The 23,434-nt window shown below is 42.6% G+C and overlaps 1 protein-coding gene across 1 annotated transcript in view; it reads right to left on the bottom strand.

The window, feature by feature from the left end:
• Positions 1–3,192: 3,192 nt before the first annotated feature.
• LOC141083084 (embryonic protein UVS.2-like) overlaps positions 3,193–23,434 on the bottom strand; it is a 384,344-nt gene continuing 364,102 nt past the window's right edge. Inside the window, exons 12-15 of the mRNA XM_073567254.1 lie at positions 7,318–7,543; positions 6,645–6,763; positions 6,242–6,452; positions 3,193–3,303 (exon numbers count right to left, since the gene is read on the bottom strand). Of these exons, the coding sequence (XP_073423355.1) occupies positions 3,299–3,303; positions 6,242–6,452; positions 6,645–6,763; positions 7,318–7,543 (561 nt within the window). The 3' untranslated portion in view covers positions 3,193–3,298. The remainder of the gene's footprint in view (positions 3,304–6,241; positions 6,453–6,644; positions 6,764–7,317; positions 7,544–23,434) is intronic.

The raw sequence follows: 23,434 nt of genomic DNA on the forward strand, positions 1-23,434 counted from the left end.
AGGTTCATCATACAACAACCCCAAGGCTTGAAAAAATGCATCCACATTAGTCAAAATAGGATTTTCAGGTGTCAGAGAAAAAGCCCAATCCTGGGGATCGCCGCGCAGCTAGGAGATGACAATTTTAACCTGCTGCACAGAGCTCCCCGATGAGTTAGGCTTCAAAGCAAGAAATAATTTACAATTATTCTTAAAATTCAAAAATTTAGACATCAGGAGTAGGGATCTTAGGTTCAGCAGCATGTGACTGAATGAGGTAAGTGGAAATTCCCTGCACTTCAGCAGCAAGTTGCTCCACACGATCAGACAATTGCTTAATCTCCATTAGGAAAAAAAAAATCCTCCTTCGACCCCAGAAAAAAAGAGGAAAAAATATATATATAAAAAAAAATTCTGACACTTTTTTTTTTTTAAACAATTTTCTCCTGCTTTTGAGTACCCTAGAATCTGCGGTATGGCCGGTGATTCTGTTATGAATGGGTCACCGAGGAGGACAACAAAACGCTAAGTCCCAGAAAACCAGAGAGGTTGGTAACTATGCAGATTGCAGATCCCTGATCCTAACCACAGAACTAGCAGTAGCAGTGGAGCGTGCCTACGATGAATCCAGATGCCTCGTCACCGCCGGAGGACTAAATAAGCCTAAAGCAAGAAAAGGGGAAAACTAACTGCCCCAGAGCAGACCCCAAAGGTATAGACAGCCCCCACACATGTATTGACAGTGAAACAAGATGAAAACACAAACACAGGCAGAAAGATAGGCTGAGCAAACGATGGGGCTCAAACTAACTATAAATGATAGGAAAGGAAAGACACTGTCTGCAATTTGCCAAAAACCCTACAAAAATAATGTCCAACACTTCTGATACCAAAATTAACCCTGAAGTCACTAGACTTCTCCCACTATATCAGCACTCTGAAATATTCTGAGACAGCAAAAAGAGGCCAATCTAATAAGGGACTAAAAGCAAATTGGCAAATACAGATAAATAAGAGTGGAAAATCAGCACAGCCCCAGCTGGGGCTGGCTGAACACAAAAAACTGAATAGACCAACAAAATCAAGTGTGAACATTAGCATAAACACTTAGCTTGAGAAGACTGTAGCAGAGCTGAAAACCAAGACCTGAAAAGCCAGAAGCAATCACCAGCACCAGACTAGGGCGTCGGCTGTCTTAAATCCAGTCTAAGATTCCTGAGGTCCAATCGTCATCCTCATTATCAGGTGGCAGATGTCTACTGATTAAATCAGCCTCACTACCACCTGTTACCAACAGAGGGAGTCTGGAAGGAGAACTCACAATTGGTGGACTAGAAAATGAACTCACAACACCTGCCCACCCTGTGTCTCAGCCGTGCCTGCCTGCCAGTGTCTCAGCTATGCCCGCCTGTCAGTGTCTCAGCCGTGCCAGCCTGCCTGTGTCTCTGCCGTGCCCACTGTGCTCACCTGCCTCTCACCTGTACTGTCTCCCCAAGTGGGATCAGCAGCCACAGCCAGACACCACCCTGGAGTAGCATCTAGCAACTGCCTGCCTCACAAGCCTGATCTCACCATCAGAGGCTCCAGTGAAAACCAAGGCAGCTCTCCTAGTCATGCCCCTTCCAGGGTAGTCTGGTTTGTGGCACAATGGGGCCACAACCCACTGGCTCACGCCCACCGGTCAGGTCGTGAGTTTGACACTGGTTGTGTGCCCATCAGCTGGATTGGTTGTAGAGAAAGACCTGTTGGTCCCTATTAGACTGTTCTTACTGTGGTGGAATTGATGCCACTTGTGTGGGGTAAGGCACTCAATTCTTTAAATGTGAACATTCCTTGTTGAGTGACCATGTGCTGGTTTGGGTGTAGTGGAAGACTTGTTGGTCCCTATTTTACTATTTCTAGTGTGGTGAAATTGATGCTACTTCTGTGGAGTAAGACCATCATTTCTTTAAATGTGAACACTCCTTGTTGAGCGTCCATCTGCGGGATTGGGTATAGTGAAAGACCTGTCAGTCCCTATTATGCTATTTCTACTGTGGTGAAATTGATGCCACTTTGTGGTGTCTGCCAATAATCTTTGGAAATGTAAACACTCCTGGTTAGGTCTCCTTCATCTGTTTTGCCTGTAGCCGTAGGCCTCTGAGACCTTCAGTCCTCCACTTCCTTGCACTCAACTACCCGTGTTACTGTCCTTAAATTTTTATGACAATGGTGGACTAGAAAACATATATTTGTGCCACCTGAGTGTGGCTCTGCATGAAAGCAGGCAGAGGTGTTGCATGTGGTATCAGGGCTTCCAGCAAAGGGTCCCTACAGCGATCCCTCACCCACCTCATCATACTGTGACGTTCATTGGAAAGCCGTAAGTGCTGTCCCAGACCCCGATACCTCATGCCTGGCTGATTGCTGCAGTTCTATGCTGTAATTTGTTTTGTGGGTGAATTGAGGCCACTTTCCTGGTGTCTGTCCTTGTTTTGATGTGCTTTGGCAGCATTTGGGGCCATTCCAAGGTGTTGTGCATGCGTTTGTTTTTGACTCCCTTTAACTATAATGGTGTCCGGGTACGATTGGCAAATTTTTGCCGAATTAATCGGCAAATATGTGCTCAGTCGGCGAACGTGACCCTAACAGAATATTGAGATATTCGCTCATCTCTGTTCATGACTCCACCATAAGAAAGAGACTGAGCAAAAATTGGCCTCCATGGCAGAGTTTGAAGAATGTGAAGGCTCTTCTCACTTTTGACAGAAAACATCGTGATGATCCCCAAGACTTTTGTGAGAATACTCTGTAGACTTACATGACAAAAGTCAAAGTTTTAGGAAGGTAGAAGTAACAGAACATTTCAGAAAAGCAAAATCGTGCCATCAGTAAAATGTGGTGGTAGTGTGATGGTCTGGGGCTGTCAGCGAAACCAACCTTTTATAATTTTTCTTTATTTTACTGGTCAAATCACAGACATTTGTAAGAAAACTTTGGAAGCTTTGTGTTGAAGCATTGGACTGGAGACTTCATAAAGCATCTTTGGCAGGCAGATCTTGACATGTCAAGCATTATCACACACCTTTGCATAATCACATACATATTCAGTCATTCAAAATAATTGAATATGGAGCTTCATATAAGATGCAATTAGAAATTTTATTAGAGTACCTTATTAAAAAAAAGTGTATACGAGACCCAAAAGAAAATTGAAATGATTCCATCATAATTAATAACTAAAATTTGCTAAAAAAAAAGTAAAGAGCATCACATAGATACATTTTCAGAAAGGAGGTGGTAATTTTCAGGACAATCAGCATTGTGTGGCCATCTCCAATTATACTGAAGAGAAAGAGGGATAAAGATAAATTAAACAAATATTTAACCAAAGTCATATTAAATACATTTTGTTATATAAAAATGGATGATATTTTATTTTAGAACAGATTTATTCTAGGGATTTTCTGGTTTACAAAGACAATCAAATGTTTTATTATCAATATCTAAAATATTTGGGTGGCTCATATGTATGTACCAGAGGCGAGAATGAAAATAAAAAGCATCTCTCACTCTGGATGATACAGAAAATCAAGGAATTACATGGATGACAACAACTCAATAGTTTAAAAAAGAATTGTGAACTGCTCGTTTACTCAGTGGTGGACTTTGAAGATCTAGGAATTACAGAGAGAACCCAGTGAATTCAACAACAACTTTGTAATTCTCAGTTCCTCAGTGATGGAATAAAAAAGATCCATGAATCCCATGAACCATCCAATTTAAATATTTATTTCTTCATAATTGTCTTTAGTTCCATAAAGTAGAAATGCATTCTGGTATCCTCCATTTTGATACCGAGGACTCTCGAATTTTAATATTTATTTTATTAACCATTAATGATTTCAGTTGGAATTGAATAATGTTCATTTCCTCAAAGGATCTGAGAATTATATTGACAAGCCAATGATTTTAATTAGAATTGGGTTAAGCCCCCGTTACACACTGCGATATCGCTAGCAATATCGCTGTAAAGTCACCGATTTTGTGACGTTGTAGCGATATTGCTAGCGATATCGCTGCATGTGATACTTACCTCCGACCTGCTCCCCCGCTGGTTATCGCTGATCGCACGAGAACGTTCTGGACCATTTCTCGTTGTCAGCTTCCGGCTGCGCTTCCTGCTGTGACGATGAGCGACGCGTGAAGCCGGGCGGGAGGACGCAGGATCGCCTCGTCTGACAGGTAAGTATCCACCCCCGTCCCCAGCGATGTCGCTGGTGAGATCTGCCTGCGTGGCAGCTCACTAGCAACCACCTAGCGATGCACCAGCGATCCTGACCGCGTCATATCACTGGTCGGGATCGCTGGTGAGTCGCTAGGTGTAACGGTACCCTTATGCTCAATCTCTCAGTAGTGTATCCGGGGGGGGGAATTACAGAGATAGCCTAATGATTAATTAGAATTGGGTAATGCTCATTCCCTCAATGGTGAACTCAGAAGAACCTGGAATTACAGAGACAACTTAATGAATTCAACAAGATCTAAGTAATTCTCATTTCCTCAGTGAAGGCTGTTTATACTATTTTAGCTTACAGATAACAGGTTACAGCAAATTGTCATATTATGATGAACTTATCATCTGCACTCTCATCTAACAAAAAAAGATAATCCAAATAAAATTACTTTTTGAAGTTTCTTGAATACCTTATTGTGGAATTTTGAGTTAACTGATGTTGCCTCAATTTTGAACCCCATATCTTGGCCATAATAAAGAATAATTATAAGTGTCTAACTCTGGAAGACCTGTCCTGTTATACATCACATAAGAAAACGATTGACTTGAATGGACGCTGAGTAAAGAATATTTTTCACTGCAAGGGTGTCACTGGGAATTTGAACACTTGCGAACATGTTTCAGCGCAGATTATAGTTGATTTCCGAGAAACTAAAGTGATTGATTCTTGGTCTTAATGGGGCTCACAATCTAAATTTTCTACAAGTATCAGTATGTATTTGGGGTAGGGGAAGAAACCCACGCAAACGCACAGAGGAAATGTTGTCCTTGGTAGGATTTGAACTCAGGGCAAAAGCACTTCAAAGCAAATGTGCTAACCACTGAGCCACCATGACATCATCCCTTGTCACCATATTAAGCTTTTTACTGAATTATTCAACCATTAATGAATATTTAAAGAGAACTTATCACTGGATTTTTTAATTTAAACTCAGATCCTTTTCCAACTGCTACTGCTCCACTAATTCTAGAACAGTTCTTTTTTGTTTTTTTCTAAGCCCTTCAGTTCCAAGGTTTTGCCTGTTGGTATTAATGGTGCCAATTTTACTATCAAGAAACTAGACCTCTACCACAAATATTCTGTGGGTGCTTTATTTCTCTTCTCTGACCAATAAAAACATGGCCATACATAAACAGGGAAGTTCTGTAATATATGACTAGATGGTTGCAGGAAAAATGTGCATCATTATTCCTGAAGGGCAACATTTTGTAATACAAGGGGTTTGGAATATAAAGGAAGCTGTTCCAGAATCATTGGAGCAGTGCTAATTTGAGAAAGTACTTGCCTGGAGTGGCACCTGGTAGCTGCCTGCCTCACAAGCCGGATCTCACTATCAGAGGCTCCAGTGAAAACCAAGGCAGCTCTCTTAGTCACGCACCTTCCAGGGTAGTCTGGTTTGTGGCACAATGGGGCCACAACCCACTGGCTCATGCCCACCAGTCAGGGCGTGAGCTTGACACTGGCTGTGTGTCCATCAGCTGGATTGGTTGTAGAGAAAGACCTGTTGGTCCCTATTAGACTGTTTCTACTGTGGTGGAATTGATGCCACTTCTGTGGGGTAAGGCACTCAATTCTTTAAATGTGAACATTCCTTGTTGAGTGATCATGTGCTGGTTTGGGTGTAGTGGAAGACCTGTCGGTCCCTATTTTACTATTTCTAGTGTGGTGAAATTGATGCCACTTCTGTGGTGTAAGGCCCTCATTTCTTTAAATGTGAACACTCCTTGTTGAGCGCCCATCTGCGGGATTGGGTATAGTTAAAAACCTGTCAGTCCCTATTATACTATTTCTACTGTGGTGAAATTGATGCCACTTTGTGGTGTCTGCCGAAGGGCAACATTTTGTAATATAAAGGAAAGCTGTTTCAGAATCATTGGAGCAGTGCTAATTTGAGAAAGTGCTTAGTTTTCAATTAAAATCCAGTGAAAGGTCCTCTTTTATTGTCCTCTTAAATGAAAATATAAAGATGAGGCTGTAATACTCACTGAATTTATATGACCCGTGGTACCCTTTATACTCATGGGACCAATCACTATAAAATGTTATCACCAGGCTATTGGCATCGGAGGTAATGACAGGGATTTTTCTTTCACCACAGTATGGTCCATATCTAGTTTCTCCATTGTGGATTTGTATATTATCATACATGCAGTAAGTATGAGGCTCCATCTGGAATTCAGTGATGTTCAGGACAATCTGAAAATAATCCGAAGCATACATTTTAGCCAGTGAAACTTAGTTTGGTCTAATGGATCACGTTCCAACATATGGATATTAAAACAGCATACAAAATAGAAAACTATAACTTGAATATGGTTGTGATGAATCATGGGGCAAATTCATGCATTGATCTTTGCCCTGTAACAATATGAAACAAGAAAACCTTACCCTACGTCCAACTGGAGCTGTGATTGTATAATTGCATCTCAGGTTGCCGCCATAGTTATTAGGGTAATTGGGGGAAGTAATGTTTCTTTGGGCTGCATAGTACGCTCCTCCGCATTGAACTGTAAAAAATTAACTTACCACAATATAATATAGCACAAAAAATAGGATATTTAAAAAATAGTAAAACAAATTTGAATACATTTTAATTAACTTCTTTCACAACTCAACTGTAAAGTCTTAAAGGGAGTGTGATGGCGCAAATTGATTTTTCAAGCCAAGCACAGGCACTCAAAGCTCCATTGGCATGGCCAAACAGATCAGTGCACCTTCCCACTTATTTATTTTTGTTCTATCTCCTCCTTTACATCTCTTTTGACTGACAGCCAGAAAAGGGCAGAGATAGATGGAAAACAAGTAGGTGGGAAGATTTACTGAACTGTTTGGCCATGCCAAAGATGCACCGAGCGCCTGTACCTGGTTTGAACACTCATTCTGTGCTGACTGTCTACTTTTATGGTGTGCAATGTTGTACAAATGCCATTTTTTCTGGAGCAAAATTTTAAGAGATGTTGGGTTCTAATGAGGATGTGGATCTTATAGTTCTATTGATCATATTGAAAAATACAAAACGTATTCTAAATTATATTACCAAAAATAGAAGGTAACACTGTACCTGTGCTGTATAAAGCTTTGAAGCCCATCCCGGTAATACTGCTATCACTGGAAAACTCAACCAGTAAGTGGTTGGTAGATGCAATAACTGGAAGTATATCTCCAGAGCCACAAGTTCTGTTTATCATTGCAGGATACCTCTTAGTAGGACCATCATAAATCATAATGTAGTCAGATTCACAATTAGGAGATGACTGGACATCAAAGGCAACAAAGTTCAATGAAACCTAAAATCATAAAAAAAAATCTTAATTTAGATCTTAATAATGAATCTGCAGAGAACTATCCAACTCCATTGTAGAGCGGCAAAGAACAACGTCTAATAAGTTGGTGTGAGTAATAAACAATAGAAATGATTTAGAAAAAGGTCATGAGCATCAACAGAAGGAAACACAATAAGGGTTTTCAGGTGAAAATCACCAATGAAAGTCAATGGGTGCGATAAAATATCTGACAGCACTCAAATCATGCCAGTGCTGTCCGAATTATACGCACCGGTGTCCTTTGAAAAAAGCCGACAATTCATCTCCGGCTACTGTACAATCACACTGACATGTTAGAATCGAATAGATAGAATAGATGTATACACGTAGAATACACTGATATATATGTGTCTGTCACTGACATGTATATATCTATGGATTCTATGTGTGTACATCTATTCTATCTATTATTTTATTAGCTGTCAGTGTGATTATAGCCGCATATGAATTGTCGGCTTATCTATCTATCTATCTATCTATCTATCTATCTATCTATCTATCTAATATAAGTACATATATATGTGTGTGTGTGTGTGTGTGTGTGTGTGTGTGTGTCACTGACATGTATATATATATGAACATGTTTTATACATAGACTAATGATATAAACATTTAGTAATGAATCAACAATGATATGGAATAACTGCCACAAAAAGCAACAATATATAAACATACATGAAAAAATGCATCATATAGTAGGCATGATCTAAACATCAGAAACAATCACAGAAATAACTCTCAGAAGGTATAATATCATAGAGTAGGTTTAGGATAAAGATATAATCTTTTGTAAATTCATGTATACAACATGTTCAGTATAGGTATTTTTCTGGCAACATTTTTGAACTGAGTTTCAACCATCTACTCAGATGTTTTTAATTGGTTTGTTCCACTGTTTTTAATTAAGGGTCATTTGAATATGTTCCACAAAGGAGGATATATTGCTAATGTTGGAGCTCAGTTCAAATAGGACCGTGAGGAAGGCACATAGTGCTGAAACATGTAGTCCCTTGCTGGAATGTTACCAATTGTTTGGAGTTCCTCATATATTTTTTATATGATTTGATGGATAAATAAAGAAGAAGATTTTATACAGTGGGGCAAAAAAGTATTTAGTCAGTCAGCAATAGTGCAAGTTCCACCACTTAAAAAGATGAGAGGCGTCTGTAATTTACATCATAGGTAGACCTCAACTATGTTAGACAAACTGAGAAAAAAAAATCCAGAAAATCACATTGTCTGTTTTTTTTTCATTTTATTTGCATATTATGGTGGAAAATAAGTATTTGGTCAGAAACAAAATTTCATCTCAATACTTTGTGATATATCCTTTGTTGGCAATGACAGAGGTCAAACGTTTTCTGTAAGTCTTCACAAGGTTGCCACACACTGTTGTTGGTATGTTGGCCCATTCCTCCATGCAGATCTCCTCTAGAGCTGTGATGTTTTTGGCTTTTCGCTTGGCAACACGGACTTTCAACTCCCTCCAAAGGTTTTCTATAGGGTTGAGATCTGGAGACTGGCTAGGCCACTCCAGGACCTTGAAATGCTTCTTACAAAGCCACTCCTTCGTTGCCCTGGCGGTGTGCTTTGGATCATTGTCATGTTGAAAGACCCAGCCACGTTTCATCTTCAATGCCCTTGCTGATGGAAGGAGGTTTGCACTCAAAATCTCACGATACATGGCCCCATTCATTCTTTCATGTACCCGGATCAGTCGTCCTGGCCCCTTTGCAGAGAAACAGCCCCAAAGCATGATGTTTCCACCACCATGCTTTACAGTAGGTATGGTGTTTGATGGATGCAACTCAGTATTCTTTTTCCTCCAAACACGACAAGTTGTGTTTCTACCAAACAGTTCCAGTTTGGTTTCATCAGACCATAGGACATTCTCCCCAAACTCCTCTGGATCATCCAAATGCTCTCTAGCAAACTTCAGACGGGCCCGGACATGTACAGGCTTAAGCAGTGGGACACGTCTGGCACTGCAGGATCTGAGTCCATGGTGGCGTAGTGTGTTACTTATGGTAGGCCTTGTTACATTGGTCCCAGCTCTCTGCAGTTCATTCACTAGGTCCCCCCGCGTGGTTCTGGGATTTTTGCTCACCGTTCTTGTGATCATTCTGACCCCACGGGGTGGGATTTTGCGTGGAGCACCAGATCGAGGGAGATTATCAGTGGTCTTGTATGTCTTCCATTTTCTAATTATTGCTCCCACAGTTGATTTCTTCACTCCAAGCTGGTTGGCTATTGCAGATTCAGTCTTCCCAGCCTGGTGCAGGGCTACAATTTTGTTTCTGGTGTCCTTTGACAGCTCTTTGGTCTTCACCATAGTGGAGTTTGGAGTCAGACTGTTTGAGGGTGTGCACAGGTGTCTTTTTATACTGATAACAAGTTTAAACAGGTGCCATTACTACAGGTAATGAGTGGAGGAAAGAGGAGACTCTTAAAGAAGAAGAAGTTACAGGTCTGTGAGAGCCAGAAATCTTGATTGCTTGTTTCTGACCAAATACTTATTTTCCACCATAATATGCAAATAAAATGAAAAAAAAAACAGACAATGTGATTTTCTTTTTTTTTTTTTCTCAGTTTGTCTCCCATAGTTGAGGTCTACCTATGATGTAAATTACAGACGCCTCTCATCTTTTTAAGTGGTGGAACTTGCACTATTGCTGACTGACTAAATACTTTTTTGCCCCACTGTAATTCTGGTGAACTTTAATCTTTTTGCTGGGTCCCAATTCTCTTATATTCCTATTTGTTGGTGCATATTCCCTGCCTGGATCCGTGCAGAATATAAGGTGAACACCGACTATTGCATTAAGAGGAACTCCTTTATGGTGAGCTGGCTATATGTTTTTTACATTGTTTGAATATATATATATATATATATATATATATATATATATATATATATGTGTATATATATACACACACACATAATATATACACACAAAATAATATGTATATATATAATAAATATACTAAAAATATAATATATATATACTGTATATACATGTTAGTGCCAAATACAAGTAGTATAGTGTTGTTCAAAATTATGGGCATGTATTTACTGAATAATTGATTATTTCCAGTAGCAAAATGGCGTAGGGTCCCTCTATAATTTATAGACAGCAACACTATACTAATTGTATTTGTCACTGACATATATATATATACACTCACTGGCCACTTTATTAGGTACACCATGCTAGTAACGGGTTGGACCCCCTTTTGCCTTCAGAACTGCCTCAATTCTTCGTGGCAGAGATTCAACAAGGTGCTGGAAGCATTCCTCAGAGATTTTGGACCATATTGACATGATGGCATCACACAGTTGGCGCAGATTTGTCGGCTGCACATCCCTGATGCGAATCTCCCGTTCCACCACATCCCAAAGATGCTCTATTGGATTGAGATCTGGTGACTGAGGAGGCCATTTGAGTACAGTGAACTCATTGTCATGTTCAAGAAACCAATCTGAGATGATTCGAGCTTTATGACATGGCGCATTATCCTGCTGAAAGTAGCCATCAGATGTTGGGTACATTGTGGTCATAAAGGGATGGACATGGTCAGCAACAATACTCAGGTAGGCTGTGGCGTTGCAACGATGCTCAATTGGTACCAAGGGGCCCAAAGAGTGCCCAGAAAAAATTCCCCACACCATGACACCACCACCACCAGCCTGAACCGTTGTTACAAGGCAGGATGGATCCATGCTTTCATGTTGTTTACGCCAAATTCTGACCCTACCATCCGAATGTCGCAGCAGAAATCGAGACTCATCAGACCAGGCAACGTTTTTCCAATCTTCTACTGTCCAATTTCGATGAGCTTGTGCAAATTGTAGCCTCAGTTTCCTGTTCTTAGCTGAGAGGAGTGGTACCCGGTGTGGTCTTCTGCTGCTGTAGCCCATCTGCCACAAAGTTCGACGCACTGTGCGTTCAGAGATGCTCTTCTGCCTACCTTGGTTGTAACGGGTGGCAATTTGAGTCACTGTTGCCTTTCTATCAGCTCGAACCAGTCTGCCCATTCTCCTCTGACCTCTGGCATCAACAAGGCATTTCCGGCCACAGAACTGCCGCTCACTGGATTTTTTTTCTTTTTCGGACCATTCTCTGTAAACCCTAGAGATGGTTGTGCGTGAAAATCCCAGTAGATCAGCAGTTTCTGAAATACTCAGACCAGCCCTTCTGGCACCAACAATCATGCCACGTTCAAAGGCACTCAAATCACCTTTCTTCCCCATACTGATGCTCGGTTTGAACTGCAGGAGATTGTCTTGACCTTGTCTACATGCCTAAATGCACTGAGTTGCCGCCATGTGATTGGCAGATTAGAAATTAAGTCTTAACACACAGTTGGACAGGTGTACCTAATAAAGTGGCCAGTGAGTGTATATATATATATATATATATATATATATATTTATATTGCACAGTAAGATTGAACAAAAGTCATTAATTCAATTGCCGGCTTCCCAAATTTTACACAAAAACCCTAATCTAATTATTAGTCAGGGACATATAAAAAAAATACATGAAATGAAATGGTTTACTGTATGTAACCATGTGTCATTTCATGGCAGGTTTTGTATTGATTTTACAGAAGCTGGCAATTGAATTAGCGGCTTTTGTTCAAGCTTACTGTGCAATATAAATATATATATATTTATATATATACATTTCATATATAAGATACATAATATACAGTTGTGGCCAAAAGTATTGACACCCCTGCATTTTTGACAGATAATACTCAGTTTCTTCCTGAAAATGATTGCAATCACAAATTCATTGGTATTATTATCTTCATTTAATTTGTCTTAAATGGAAAAACAAAAGAGAATGAAGCAAAAAGCAAAACATTGATCATTTCACACAAAACTCCAAAAATGGGCCAGACAAAAGTATTGGCACCCTCTGCCTAATACTTGGTTGCACAACCTTTAGTCAAAATAACTGTGACCAACCGCTTCCGGTAACCATCAATGAGTTTCTTACAATGCTCTGCTGGAATTTTAGACCATTCTTCTTTGGCAAACTGCTCCAGGTTCCTGATATTTGAAGGGTGCCTTCTCCAAACTGCCATTTTTAGATCTCTCCACAGGTGTTCTATGGGATTCAGGTCTGGACTCATTGCTGGCCACCTTAGAAGTCTCCAGTGCTTTCTCTCAAACCATTTTCTAGTGCTTTTTGAAGTGTGTTTTGGGTCATTGTCCTGCTGGAAGACCCATGACCTCTGAGGGAGACCCAGCTTTCTCACACTGGGCTGTTATGAATTGAGTCACCGTAGAAGGCAAAAACAGAAATGCTAGCTAAGTCCTGAAAACCAGAGAAGTTGGCAACTATCAGATTGCAGACCCCTGAACCTATCAACACAACTAGCAGTAGCAGTGGGGGGTTCCTACGATGACCTGGACCCCTCGATCACAGCAGGAGAGATACATAAGCCTAAAGAAGGAAAGGGGAAATCTAACTGCCCCAGAGCAGACCCCAAAGCAATAGGCAGCCCCCCACATATAATGACGGTGAAGCAAGATGAAAACACTTACACAGACAGAAAGACAGGCTGAGCAAAGACGGGGCCCAAAAACTACCTAGATAGGAACGGATAGGAAGGCTGCTGTCTGCAATCTGCCAAAACCCTATCAGAGACAAAAGCCAACAAGCTGATATAAAAAAGGCCCTGAAGCAACTAAGCTTCAAAAACTAAATCAGCACTCAGGTACATTCAGAAGACAGAGCTCAAGGAACACTGCACACTCCAGCAGGGAGTGGCAGAATCCAAAAAGCAAGAAAAACAAAAACAAATCTTAGATGCAAAAAGGCAAAACAGAAAACTTAGCTTTAGGAGAGCAGGAATCAGACTGGTGTCCAAGAGTCCACAGAGAAATCACCCGCAGGGCAGAAAGAGCGTAGGCTGCCTTAAATCCAGTCAGTGACTCCACTCAGCCAATCGTCTTCATTAGTCCCAGGTGCCTGATAATCAGGCTCACTACCTTCCTTCACTAGAATAGGGAGTTCACCAGGCCTCAGTGACGGAGGGGAAAATGAACTCACAACAGTACCCCCCCTTGAGGAGGGGTCACCGAACCCTCAACAACGCTACCAGGGCGATCAGGGTGAGCCCGATGAAAGGCACGCACCAATCTGTTGGCATGAATATCAGAGGCAGAGACCCAGGAATTATCCTCCTGACCATAACCCTTCCACTTAACCAAATACTGGAGTCTCCGTCTAGCCAGACGGGAATCCAGAATTTTCTCTACCTAATATTCCAAGTTACCTTCAACCAATACAGGGTCCGGAGGTGCCACCTCAGGCACAACTGGCTCAACAAACCTCTTCAACAAGGACTTATGGAACACATTATGGATCTTAAATGTGACAGGAAGAGCCAAACGAAAAGAGACCGGATTAATAATCTCCAAAATCTTGTAAGGTCCAATAAATCTAGGCTTAAACTTAGGAGAAGCCACCTTCATAGCAATATTTTTTGATGATAACCACACCATATCACCAATCTTAAACTGGGGACCAAAGGTCCTATGTCGATTGGAAAACCGCTGGGCCTTTTCCTGGGAGAGAGAAAGCTTATCCACCACTTGGTCCCAGATCTGGTGCATTCTCTCCACCACAGTGTCAACACCTGGGCAGGCAGAAGGCTCCACCTGCCCTGAAGAAAATCGAGGGTGAAAACCAAAGTTACAAAAAAAAGGTGACATCAAAGTGGCAGAACTAGCTCTATTATTTAAAGCAAATTCGGCCAAGGGCAAAAATGAAACCCAATCATCCTGATCAGCGGAAATAAAACATCTCAAATACGACTCCAAGGTCTGGTTTGTTCTCTCTGTCTGCCCATTGGTCTGAGGGTGAAAAGCAGAGGAGAAGGACAACTGAATTGCCAACTTGGAACAGAACGTCCTCCAAAACTTAGACACAAATTGAACTCCTCTGTCAGATACAATGTTCTCAGGAATCCCGTGCAAGCGAACCACCTGTTGCAAAAACAGAGGCACCAACTCAGAGGAAGATGGCAACTTAGGGAGTGGTACAAGATGAACCATCATAGAGAACCTATCACAAATCACCCAAATAACAGTCATTCTTTGAGAGACCGGCATATCAGAAATGAAATCCATTGAAATGTGGGTCCATGGCCTCCTGGGGACCGGCAAAGGCATCAACAACCCACTAGAGCGAGAACAAGATTTAGACCGGGAGCAAGTCCCACAGGACTGCACAAAATTCCTGACATCATGAGACAAGGTGGGCCACCAGATCTCTAGTACCAAAAATACCTGGATGACCAGCCAATGCAGAGCAATGAACTTCAGACATCACTCTCTTCTTCCACTGGTCAGGAACATACAACTTTCCACTGGGGCAACGCTCAGGTTTGTCCTCCTGGAACTCCTGCAGAGCAAGTCTCAAATCGGGCGAGATGGCAGAAAGAACTACCCCTTCGCCTAAGATGGTGGCAGGCTTGGTCACCACAGGAGAATCAGCAAAGAAACTCCTAGAGAGGGCGTCTGCCTTGACATTCTTAGTTCCAGGAAGGAAAGAGACCACAAAATCAAAACGTGTAAAAAAACAAGGCCCACCTAGCCTGTCTAGGGTTCAAGCGTTTAGCCGACTCTAGGTAAATCAAATTTTTGTGGTCAGTGAGGACCACAACTTGATGTTTGGCTCCCTCCAACCAATGTCTCCACTCCTCAAATGCCCATTTCATGGCCAACAGTTCCCGATTCCCCACATCATAGTTACGTTCAGATGAAGAGAACTTACGGGAAAAGAAAGCACAGGGATTCATTATAGATGTTACCGGATCCTTTTGGGAAAACACCGCTCCTGCACCAATCTCAGAAGCATCCACCTCTACCTGGAACGGGAGTGAGACATCAGGTTGCCGCAGAACCGGGGCGGAGGTAAATCTACGCTTTAGCTCCTGAAAGGAAGCAACCGCCTCCGGAGACCAATTCAACACATCCGCACCCTTCCTGGTCAGGTCAGTCAATGGTTTGGCAATACTAGAAAATTTTGCTATAAATTTCCGATAAAAATTAGCAAAACCCAAAAACTTCTGGAGGGCCTTCAAAGAAGTGGGCTGAACCCAATCATAAATGGCCTGTACCTTGGCCGGGTCCATTTCAATAGTTGACGGAGACAAACTAAATCCCAAAAAAGAAATTCTCTGTACTCCAAAAAGGCATTTTGATCCTTTGACATACAGAGAATTCTCTCTCAAGATCCGGAACACAGTCCGAATATGTTCCACATGAGAATCCCAATCCTTGGAGAAGATCAAAATATCATCCAGATAGATAATCAAAAATTTATCGACAAAGTCTCGGAAAATATCGTTCATGAAGCACTGGAAGACAGAAGGGGCATTAGTGAGCCCAAAAGGCATCACCAGGTACTCAAAATGTCCCTCCGGAGTATTAAACGCCGTCTTCCATTCATCCCCCTGCTTAATGCGGATAAGATTATACGCCCCCCTGAGGTCAAGCTTGGTAAACCAGCAAGCACCTCTGACTCTAGAGAATAGATCCAAAATCAGGGGTAACGGATACTGATATTTAATAGTAATTTTATTGAGGGCACGATAATCAATACAAGGCCTTAAAGAACCATCCTTTTTGGCCACAAAAAAAAAACGGCACCTAAGGGTGAAGAGGATGGTCTAATATGACCCTTCTCCAACGCCTCCTTAATATATGACCGCATAGCCTCGTGCTCGGGTACAGATAAATTGAAGAGCCGACCCTAAGGGAATTTACACCCCGGGTTTAGTTCAATAGCACAGTCATAACTCCTATGAGGAGGCAAGGACGCAGACTAATTCTCACTAAATACATCATAGTAGTCCGCCAAATAGTCAGGAACCTCATGCGACTGAGGATAGGTGGAAAAAACCGGAGCCTCACTAAAGGTACACCGGCAACCCCAACTCACCACAGACACAGACTTCCAATCCAAAACTGGATTATGAATCTGCAACCAGGGAAACCCCAGAACAACAGCATCATGCAGACCATGCAACAACAAAAATCTGCAATTTTCTTGGTGGTCTGGGGCAACCCGCATGACCAACTGGGTCCAAAACTGAGGTTTATTTTTAGCCAGAGGGGTAGCATCAATCCCCCTCAAAGGGATAGGCGTCTGCAGAGGTGTCAATGGAAATCCACAACGTTTAGCAAAATCCAAGTCCATTAAGTTTAGCGTTGTGCCCGAATCCACAAAAGCCTTGGCGGAAAATGTGGACAGGGAACAGATCAGAGTAATCGCCAAAAGAAACTTAGGCTGAACCCCACCAACAGAAAACGTGTGTGCAAAGCGTTTCTCACGTTTAGGACAAACAGAAATAACATGTGAGGCATCTCCACAGAAAAAACACAGCTTATTACGCCTTCTGAATTCCTGACGTTGCGCCTTAGACAAAACTCTATCACATTGCGTAGGTTCAGACGTCTGTTCAACCGGTGGCAACACCTCTTGTGTAATACTGCGTTCACGTAAACGCCGATCAACCTGAATGGCTAAAGACATAGAATTGTCCAGACCAGAGGGAACAGGAAATCCCACCATAGTATCTTTTACGGCTTCTGACAAACCCTTCCGAAAGAGAGCAGCCAAGGCACTATCTTTCCAGGTAGTAAGGACCGCCCACTTTCGGAACTTTTGACAGTACAACTCTGCAGATTCTCGTCCCTGGTTCAATGCTAACAGGGTCTTTTCAGCCTGATCAATAGCATTAGGTTCGTCGTACAGCAGCCCCAAGGCTTGAAAAAATGCGTTCACATTAGTCAGAATAGGGTCATCTGGTTTCAAAGAAAACGCCCAATCCTGGGGATCTCCGCGCAGCAAAGAGATGACAATTTTAACCTGCTGCGTGGGGCTCCCTGACGAGTTAGGCTTTAAAGCAAAAAATAATTTACAATTATTTTTGAAACTGAAAAATTTAGATCGATCCCCAAAAAATACATCAGGTGTGGGGATCTTTGGTTCAACAGCATGTGAACGAGCAAGATAGGCGGAAATTCCTCGCACTTCAGCAGCGAGCTGCGCCACACGATCAGACACTTGCTTTATCTCCATTGAGAGAAAAAAAAATAAATAAAAAATTCCCCCTACGGCCTCAGAGATATAGAGGAAAGAATATACACACACCTTTTTTTTTTTTTTTTTTTTAAACACTATTCTTTCCTGCTATTGAGTACCCCAGGATCTGCGGTTTGGGCGGGTGATTCTGTTATGAATTGAGTCACCGTAGGAGGCAAAAACAGAAATGCTAGCTAAGTCCTGAAAACCAGAGAAGTTGGCAACTATCAGATTGCAGACCCCTGAACCTATCAACACAACTAGCAGTAGCCGTGGGGGGTTCCTACGATGACCTAGACCCCTCGATCACAGGCGGAGAGATACATAGGCCTAAAGAAGGAAAGGGGAAATCTAACTGCCCCAGAGCAGACCCCAAAGCAATAGGCAGCCCCCCACATATAGTGACGGTGAAGCAAGATGAAAACACTTACACAGACAGAAAGACAGGCTGAGCAAAGACGGGGCCCAAAAACTACCTAGATAGGAACGGATAGGAAGGCTGCTATCTGCAATCTGCCAAAACCCTATCAGAGACAAAAGCCCACAAGCTGATATAAAAAAGGCCCTGAAGCAACTAAGCTTCAAAAACTAAATCAGCACTCAGGTACATTCAGAAGACAGAGCTCAAGGAACACTGCACACTCCAGCAGGGAGTGGCAGAATCCAAAAAGCAAGAAAAACAAAAACAAATCTTAGATGCAAAAAGGCAAAACAGAAAACTTAGCTTTAGGAGAGCAGGAATCAGACTGGTGTCCAGGAGTCCACAGAGAAATCACCCGCAGGGCAGAAAGGGCGTAGGCTGCCTTAAATCCAGTCAGTGACTCCACTCAGCCAATCGTCTTCATTAGTCCCAGGTGCCTGATAATCAGGCTCACTACCTTCCTTCACTAGAATAGGGAGTTCACCAGGCCTCAGTGACGGAGGGGAAAATGAACTCACAACAGTACCCCCCCTTGAGGAGGGGTCACCGAACCCTCAACAACGCTACCAGGGCGATCAGGGTGAGCCCGATGAAAGGCACGCACCAATCTTTTATCTTTTATCTTTTAAATAAACTGGAGAAGTGGGCAGCAACTAACAGAATGGTTTTTAACAGGGAGAAATGCAAAGTACTACATCTGGGCAATAAAAATGGAAAAAGCATATATAGAATGAGAGGAATAGGGCTAAGTGACAGCACATGTGAAAAAGACTTGGGTATACTAATAGATCACAGACTGAATATGAGTCAACAGTGTGATGCAGCAGCAAAAAAGGCAAATGCAATTCTAGGATGTATTAACAGAAGCATACAGTCTAGATCACGTGAAGTCATTATTTCCCTCTACTCCTCTTTGGTCAGACCTCATCTGGAATATTGTGTCCAGTTTTGGGCACCACATTTTAAAAAAGACATCAACAAACTGGAGCAAGTTCAGAAAAGAGCGACCAGAATGGTGACCGGTCTGCAAACCCTGTCTTATGAGGAAAGGTTGCAGGATTTGGGAATGTTTAGTTTGCAAAAGAGAAGACTGAGAGGAGACTTAATAGCTGTCTACAAATATCTAAAGGGCTGTCACATTGTAGAAGGATCAACTTTATTCTCATTTGCACAAGGAAAGACTAGAAGCAATGGGATGAAACTGAATGGGAGGAGACACAGATTAGATATTAGAAAAAACTTTTTGACAGTTAGAGTGATCAATGAGTGGAACAGGCTGCCATGAGAAGTGGTGAGTTCTCCTTCAATGGAAGTCTTCAAACAGAGGCTGGACAGACATCTGACTGGGATGATTTAGCGAATCCTGCTTTGAGCAGGGGGTTGGACCAGATGGCCCAGGAGGTCCCTTCCAACTCTAGGATTCTATGATTCTATGATTCTATGATTCTATGAATATCAGAGGCAGAGACCCAGGAATTATCCTCCTGACCATAACCCTTCCACTTAACCAAATACTGGAGTCTCCGTCTAGCCAGACGGGAATCCAGAATTTTCTCTACCTCATATTCCAAGTTACCTTCAACCAATACAGGGTCCGGAGGTGCCACCTCAGGCACAACTGGCTTAACAAACCTCTTCAACAAGGACTTATGGAACACATTATGGATCTTAAATGTGACAGGAAGAGCCAAACGAAAAGAGACCTGATTAATAATCTCCAAAATCTTGTAAGGTCCAATAAATCTAGGCTTAAACTTAGGAGAAGCCACCTTCATAGCAATATTTTTTGATGATAACCACACCATATCACCAATCTTAAACTGGGGACCAATGGTCCTATGTCGATTGGAAAACCGCTGGGCCTTTTCCTGGGAGAGAGATAGCTTATCCACCACTTGGTCCCAGATCTGGTGCATTCTCTCCACCACAGTGTCAACACCTGGGCAGGCAGAAGGCTCCACCTGCCCTGAAGAAAATCGAGGGTGAAAACCAAAGTTACAAAAAAAAGGTGACATCAAAGTGGCAGAACTAGCTCTATTATTTAAAGCAAATTCGGCCAAGGGCAAAAATGAAACCCAATCATCCTGATCAGCGGAAATAAAACATCTCAAATACGACTCCAAGGTCTGGTTTGTTCTCTCTGTCTGTCCATTGGTCTGAGGGTGAAAAGCAGAGGAGAAGGACAACTGAATTGCCAACTTGGAACAGAACGTCCTCCAAAATTTAGACACAAATTGAACTCCTCTGTCAGATACAATGTTCTCAGGAATCCCGTGCAAGCGAACCACCTGTTGCAAAAACAGAGGCACCAACTCAGAGGAAGATGGCAACTTAGGGAGTGGTACAAGATGAACCATCTTAGAGAACCTATCACAAATCACCCAAATAACAGTCATTCTTTGAGAGACCGGCATATCAGAAATGAAATCCATTGAAATATGGGTCCATGGCCTCCTGGGGACCGGCAAAGGCATCAACAACCCACTAGAGCGAGAACAAGATTTAGACCGGGAGCAAGTCCCACAGGACTGCACAAAATTCCTGACATCATGAGACAAGGTGGGCCACCAAAAAGAGCGTCTCACCAGATCTCTAGTACCAAAAATACCTGGATGACCAGCCAATGCAGAGCAATGAACTTCAGACATCACTCTCTTCTTCCACTGGTCAGGAACATACAACTTTCCACTGGGGCAACGCTCAGGTTTGTCCTCCTGGAACTCCTGCAGAGCAAGTCTCAAATCGGGCGAGATGCCAGAAAGAACTACCCCTTCGCCTAAGATGGTGGCAGGCTTGGTCACCACAGGAGAATCAGCAAAGAAACTCCTAGAGAGGGCGTCTGCCTTGACATTCTTAGTTCCAGGAAGGAAAGAGACCACAAAATCAAAACGTGTAAAAAAACAAGGCCCACCTAGCCTGTCTAGGGTTCAAGCGTTTAGCCGACTCTAGGTAAATCAAATTTTTGTGGTCAGTGAGGACCACAACTTGATGTTTGGCTCCCTCCAACCAATGTCTCCACTCCTCAAATGCCCATTTCATGGCCAACAGTTCCCGATTCCCCACATCATAGTTACGTTCAGATGAAGAGAACTTACGGGAAAAGAAAGCACAGGGATTCATTTTAGATGTTACCAGATCCTTTTGGGAAAACACCGCTCCTGCACCAATCTCAGAAGCATCCACCTCTACCTGGAACGGGAGTGAGACATCAGGTTGCCGCAGAACCGGGGCGGAGGTAAATCTACGCTTTAGCTCCTGAAAGGAAGCAACCGCCTCCGGAGACCAATTCAACACATCCGCACCCTTCCTGGTCAGGTCAGTCAATGGTTTGGCAATACTAGAAAATTTTGCTATAAATTTCCGATAAAAATTAGCAAAACCCAAAAACTTCTGGAGGGCCTTCAAAGAAGTGGGCTGAACCCAATCATAAATGGCCTGTACCTTGGCCGGGTCCATTTCAATAGTTGACGGAGACAAACTAAATCCCAAAAAAGAAATTCTCTGTACTCCAAAAAGGCATTTTGATCCTTTGACATACAGAGAATTCTCTCTCAAGATCCGGAACACAGTCCGAATATGTTCCACATGAGAATCCCAATCCTTGGAGAAGATCAAAATATCATCCAGATAGATAATCAAAAATTTATCGACAAAGTCTCGGAAAATATCGTTCATGAAGCACTGGAAGACAGAAGGGGCATTAGTGAGCCCAAAAGGCATCACCAGGTACTCAAAATGTCCCTCCGGAGTATTAAACGCCGTCTTCCATTCATCCCCCTGCTTAATGCGGATAAGATTATACGCCCCCCTGAGGTCAAGCTTGGTAAACCAGCAAGCACCTCTGACTCTAGAGAATAGATCCAAAATCAGGGGTAACGGATACTGATATTTAATAGTAATTTTATTGAGGGCACGATAATCAATACAAGGCCTTAAAGAACCATCCTTTTTGGCCACAAAAAAAAAAACGGCACCTAAGGGTGAAGAGGATGGTCTAATATGACCCTTCTCCAACGCCTCCTTAATATATGACCGCATAGCCTCGTGCTCGGGTACAGATAAATTGAAGAGCCGACCCTAAGGGAATTTACACCCCGGGTTTAGTTCAATAGCACAGTCATAACTCCTATGAGGAGGCAAGGACGCAGACTAATTCTCACTAAATACATCATAGTAGTCCGCCAAATAGTCAGGAACCTCATGCGACTGAGGATAGGTGGAAAAAACCGGAGCCTCACTAAAGGTACACCGGCAACCCCAACTCACCACAGACACAGACTTCCAATCCAAAACTGGATTATGAATCTGCAACCAGGGAAACCCCAGAACAACAGCATCATGCAGACCATGCAACAACAAAAATCTGCAATTTTCTTGGTGGTCTGGGGCAACCCGCATGACCAACTGGGTCCAAAACTGAGGTTTATTTTTAGCCAGAGGGGTAGCATCAATCCCCCTCAAAGGGATAGGCGTCTGCAGAGGTGTCAATGGAAATCCACAACGTTTAGCAAAATCCAAGTCCATTAAGTTTAGCGTTGCGCCCGAATCCACAAAAGCCTTGGCGGAAAATGTGGACAGGGAACAGATCAGAGTAATCGCCAAAAGAAACTTAGGCTGAACCCCACCAACAGAAAACGTGTGTGCAAAGCGTTTCTCACGTTTAGGACAAACAGAAATAACATGTGAGGCATCTCCACAGAAAAAACACAGCTTATTACGCCTTCTGAATTCCTGACGTTGCGCCTTAGACAAAACTCTATCACATTGCGTAGGTTCAGACGTCTGTTCAACCGGTGGCAACACCTCTTGTGTAATACTGCGTTCACGTAAACGCCGATCAACCTGAATGGCTAAAGACATAGAATTGTCCAGACCAGAGGGAACAGGAAATCCCACCATAGTATCTTTTACGGCTTCTGACAAACCCTTCCGAAAGAGAGCAGCCAAGGCACTATCTTTCCAGGTAGTAAGGACCGCCCACTTTCGGAACTTTTGACAGTACAACTCTGCAGATTCTCGACCCTGGTTCAATGCTAACAGGGTCTTTTCAGCCTGATCAATAGCATTAGGTTCGTCGTACAGCAACCCCAAGGCTTGAAAAAATGCGTTCACATTAGTCAGAATAGGGTCATCTGGTTTCAAAGAAAACGCCCAATCCTGGGGATCGCCACGCAGCAAAGAGATGACAATTTTAACCTGCTGCGCGGGGCTCCCTGACGAGTTAGGCTTCAAAGCAAAAAATAATTTACAATTATTTTTGAAACTGAAAAATTTAGATCGATCCCCAAAAAATACATCAGGTGTGGGGATCTTTGGTTCAACAGC

This window comes from Dendrobates tinctorius, unplaced genomic scaffold (assembly GCF_039654945.1).
Source record: "Dendrobates tinctorius isolate UK_male_01 unplaced genomic scaffold, ASM3965494v1 ptg000019l, whole genome shotgun sequence".
Lineage (NCBI taxonomy): Eukaryota > Metazoa > Chordata > Amphibia > Anura > Dendrobatidae > Dendrobates > Dendrobates tinctorius.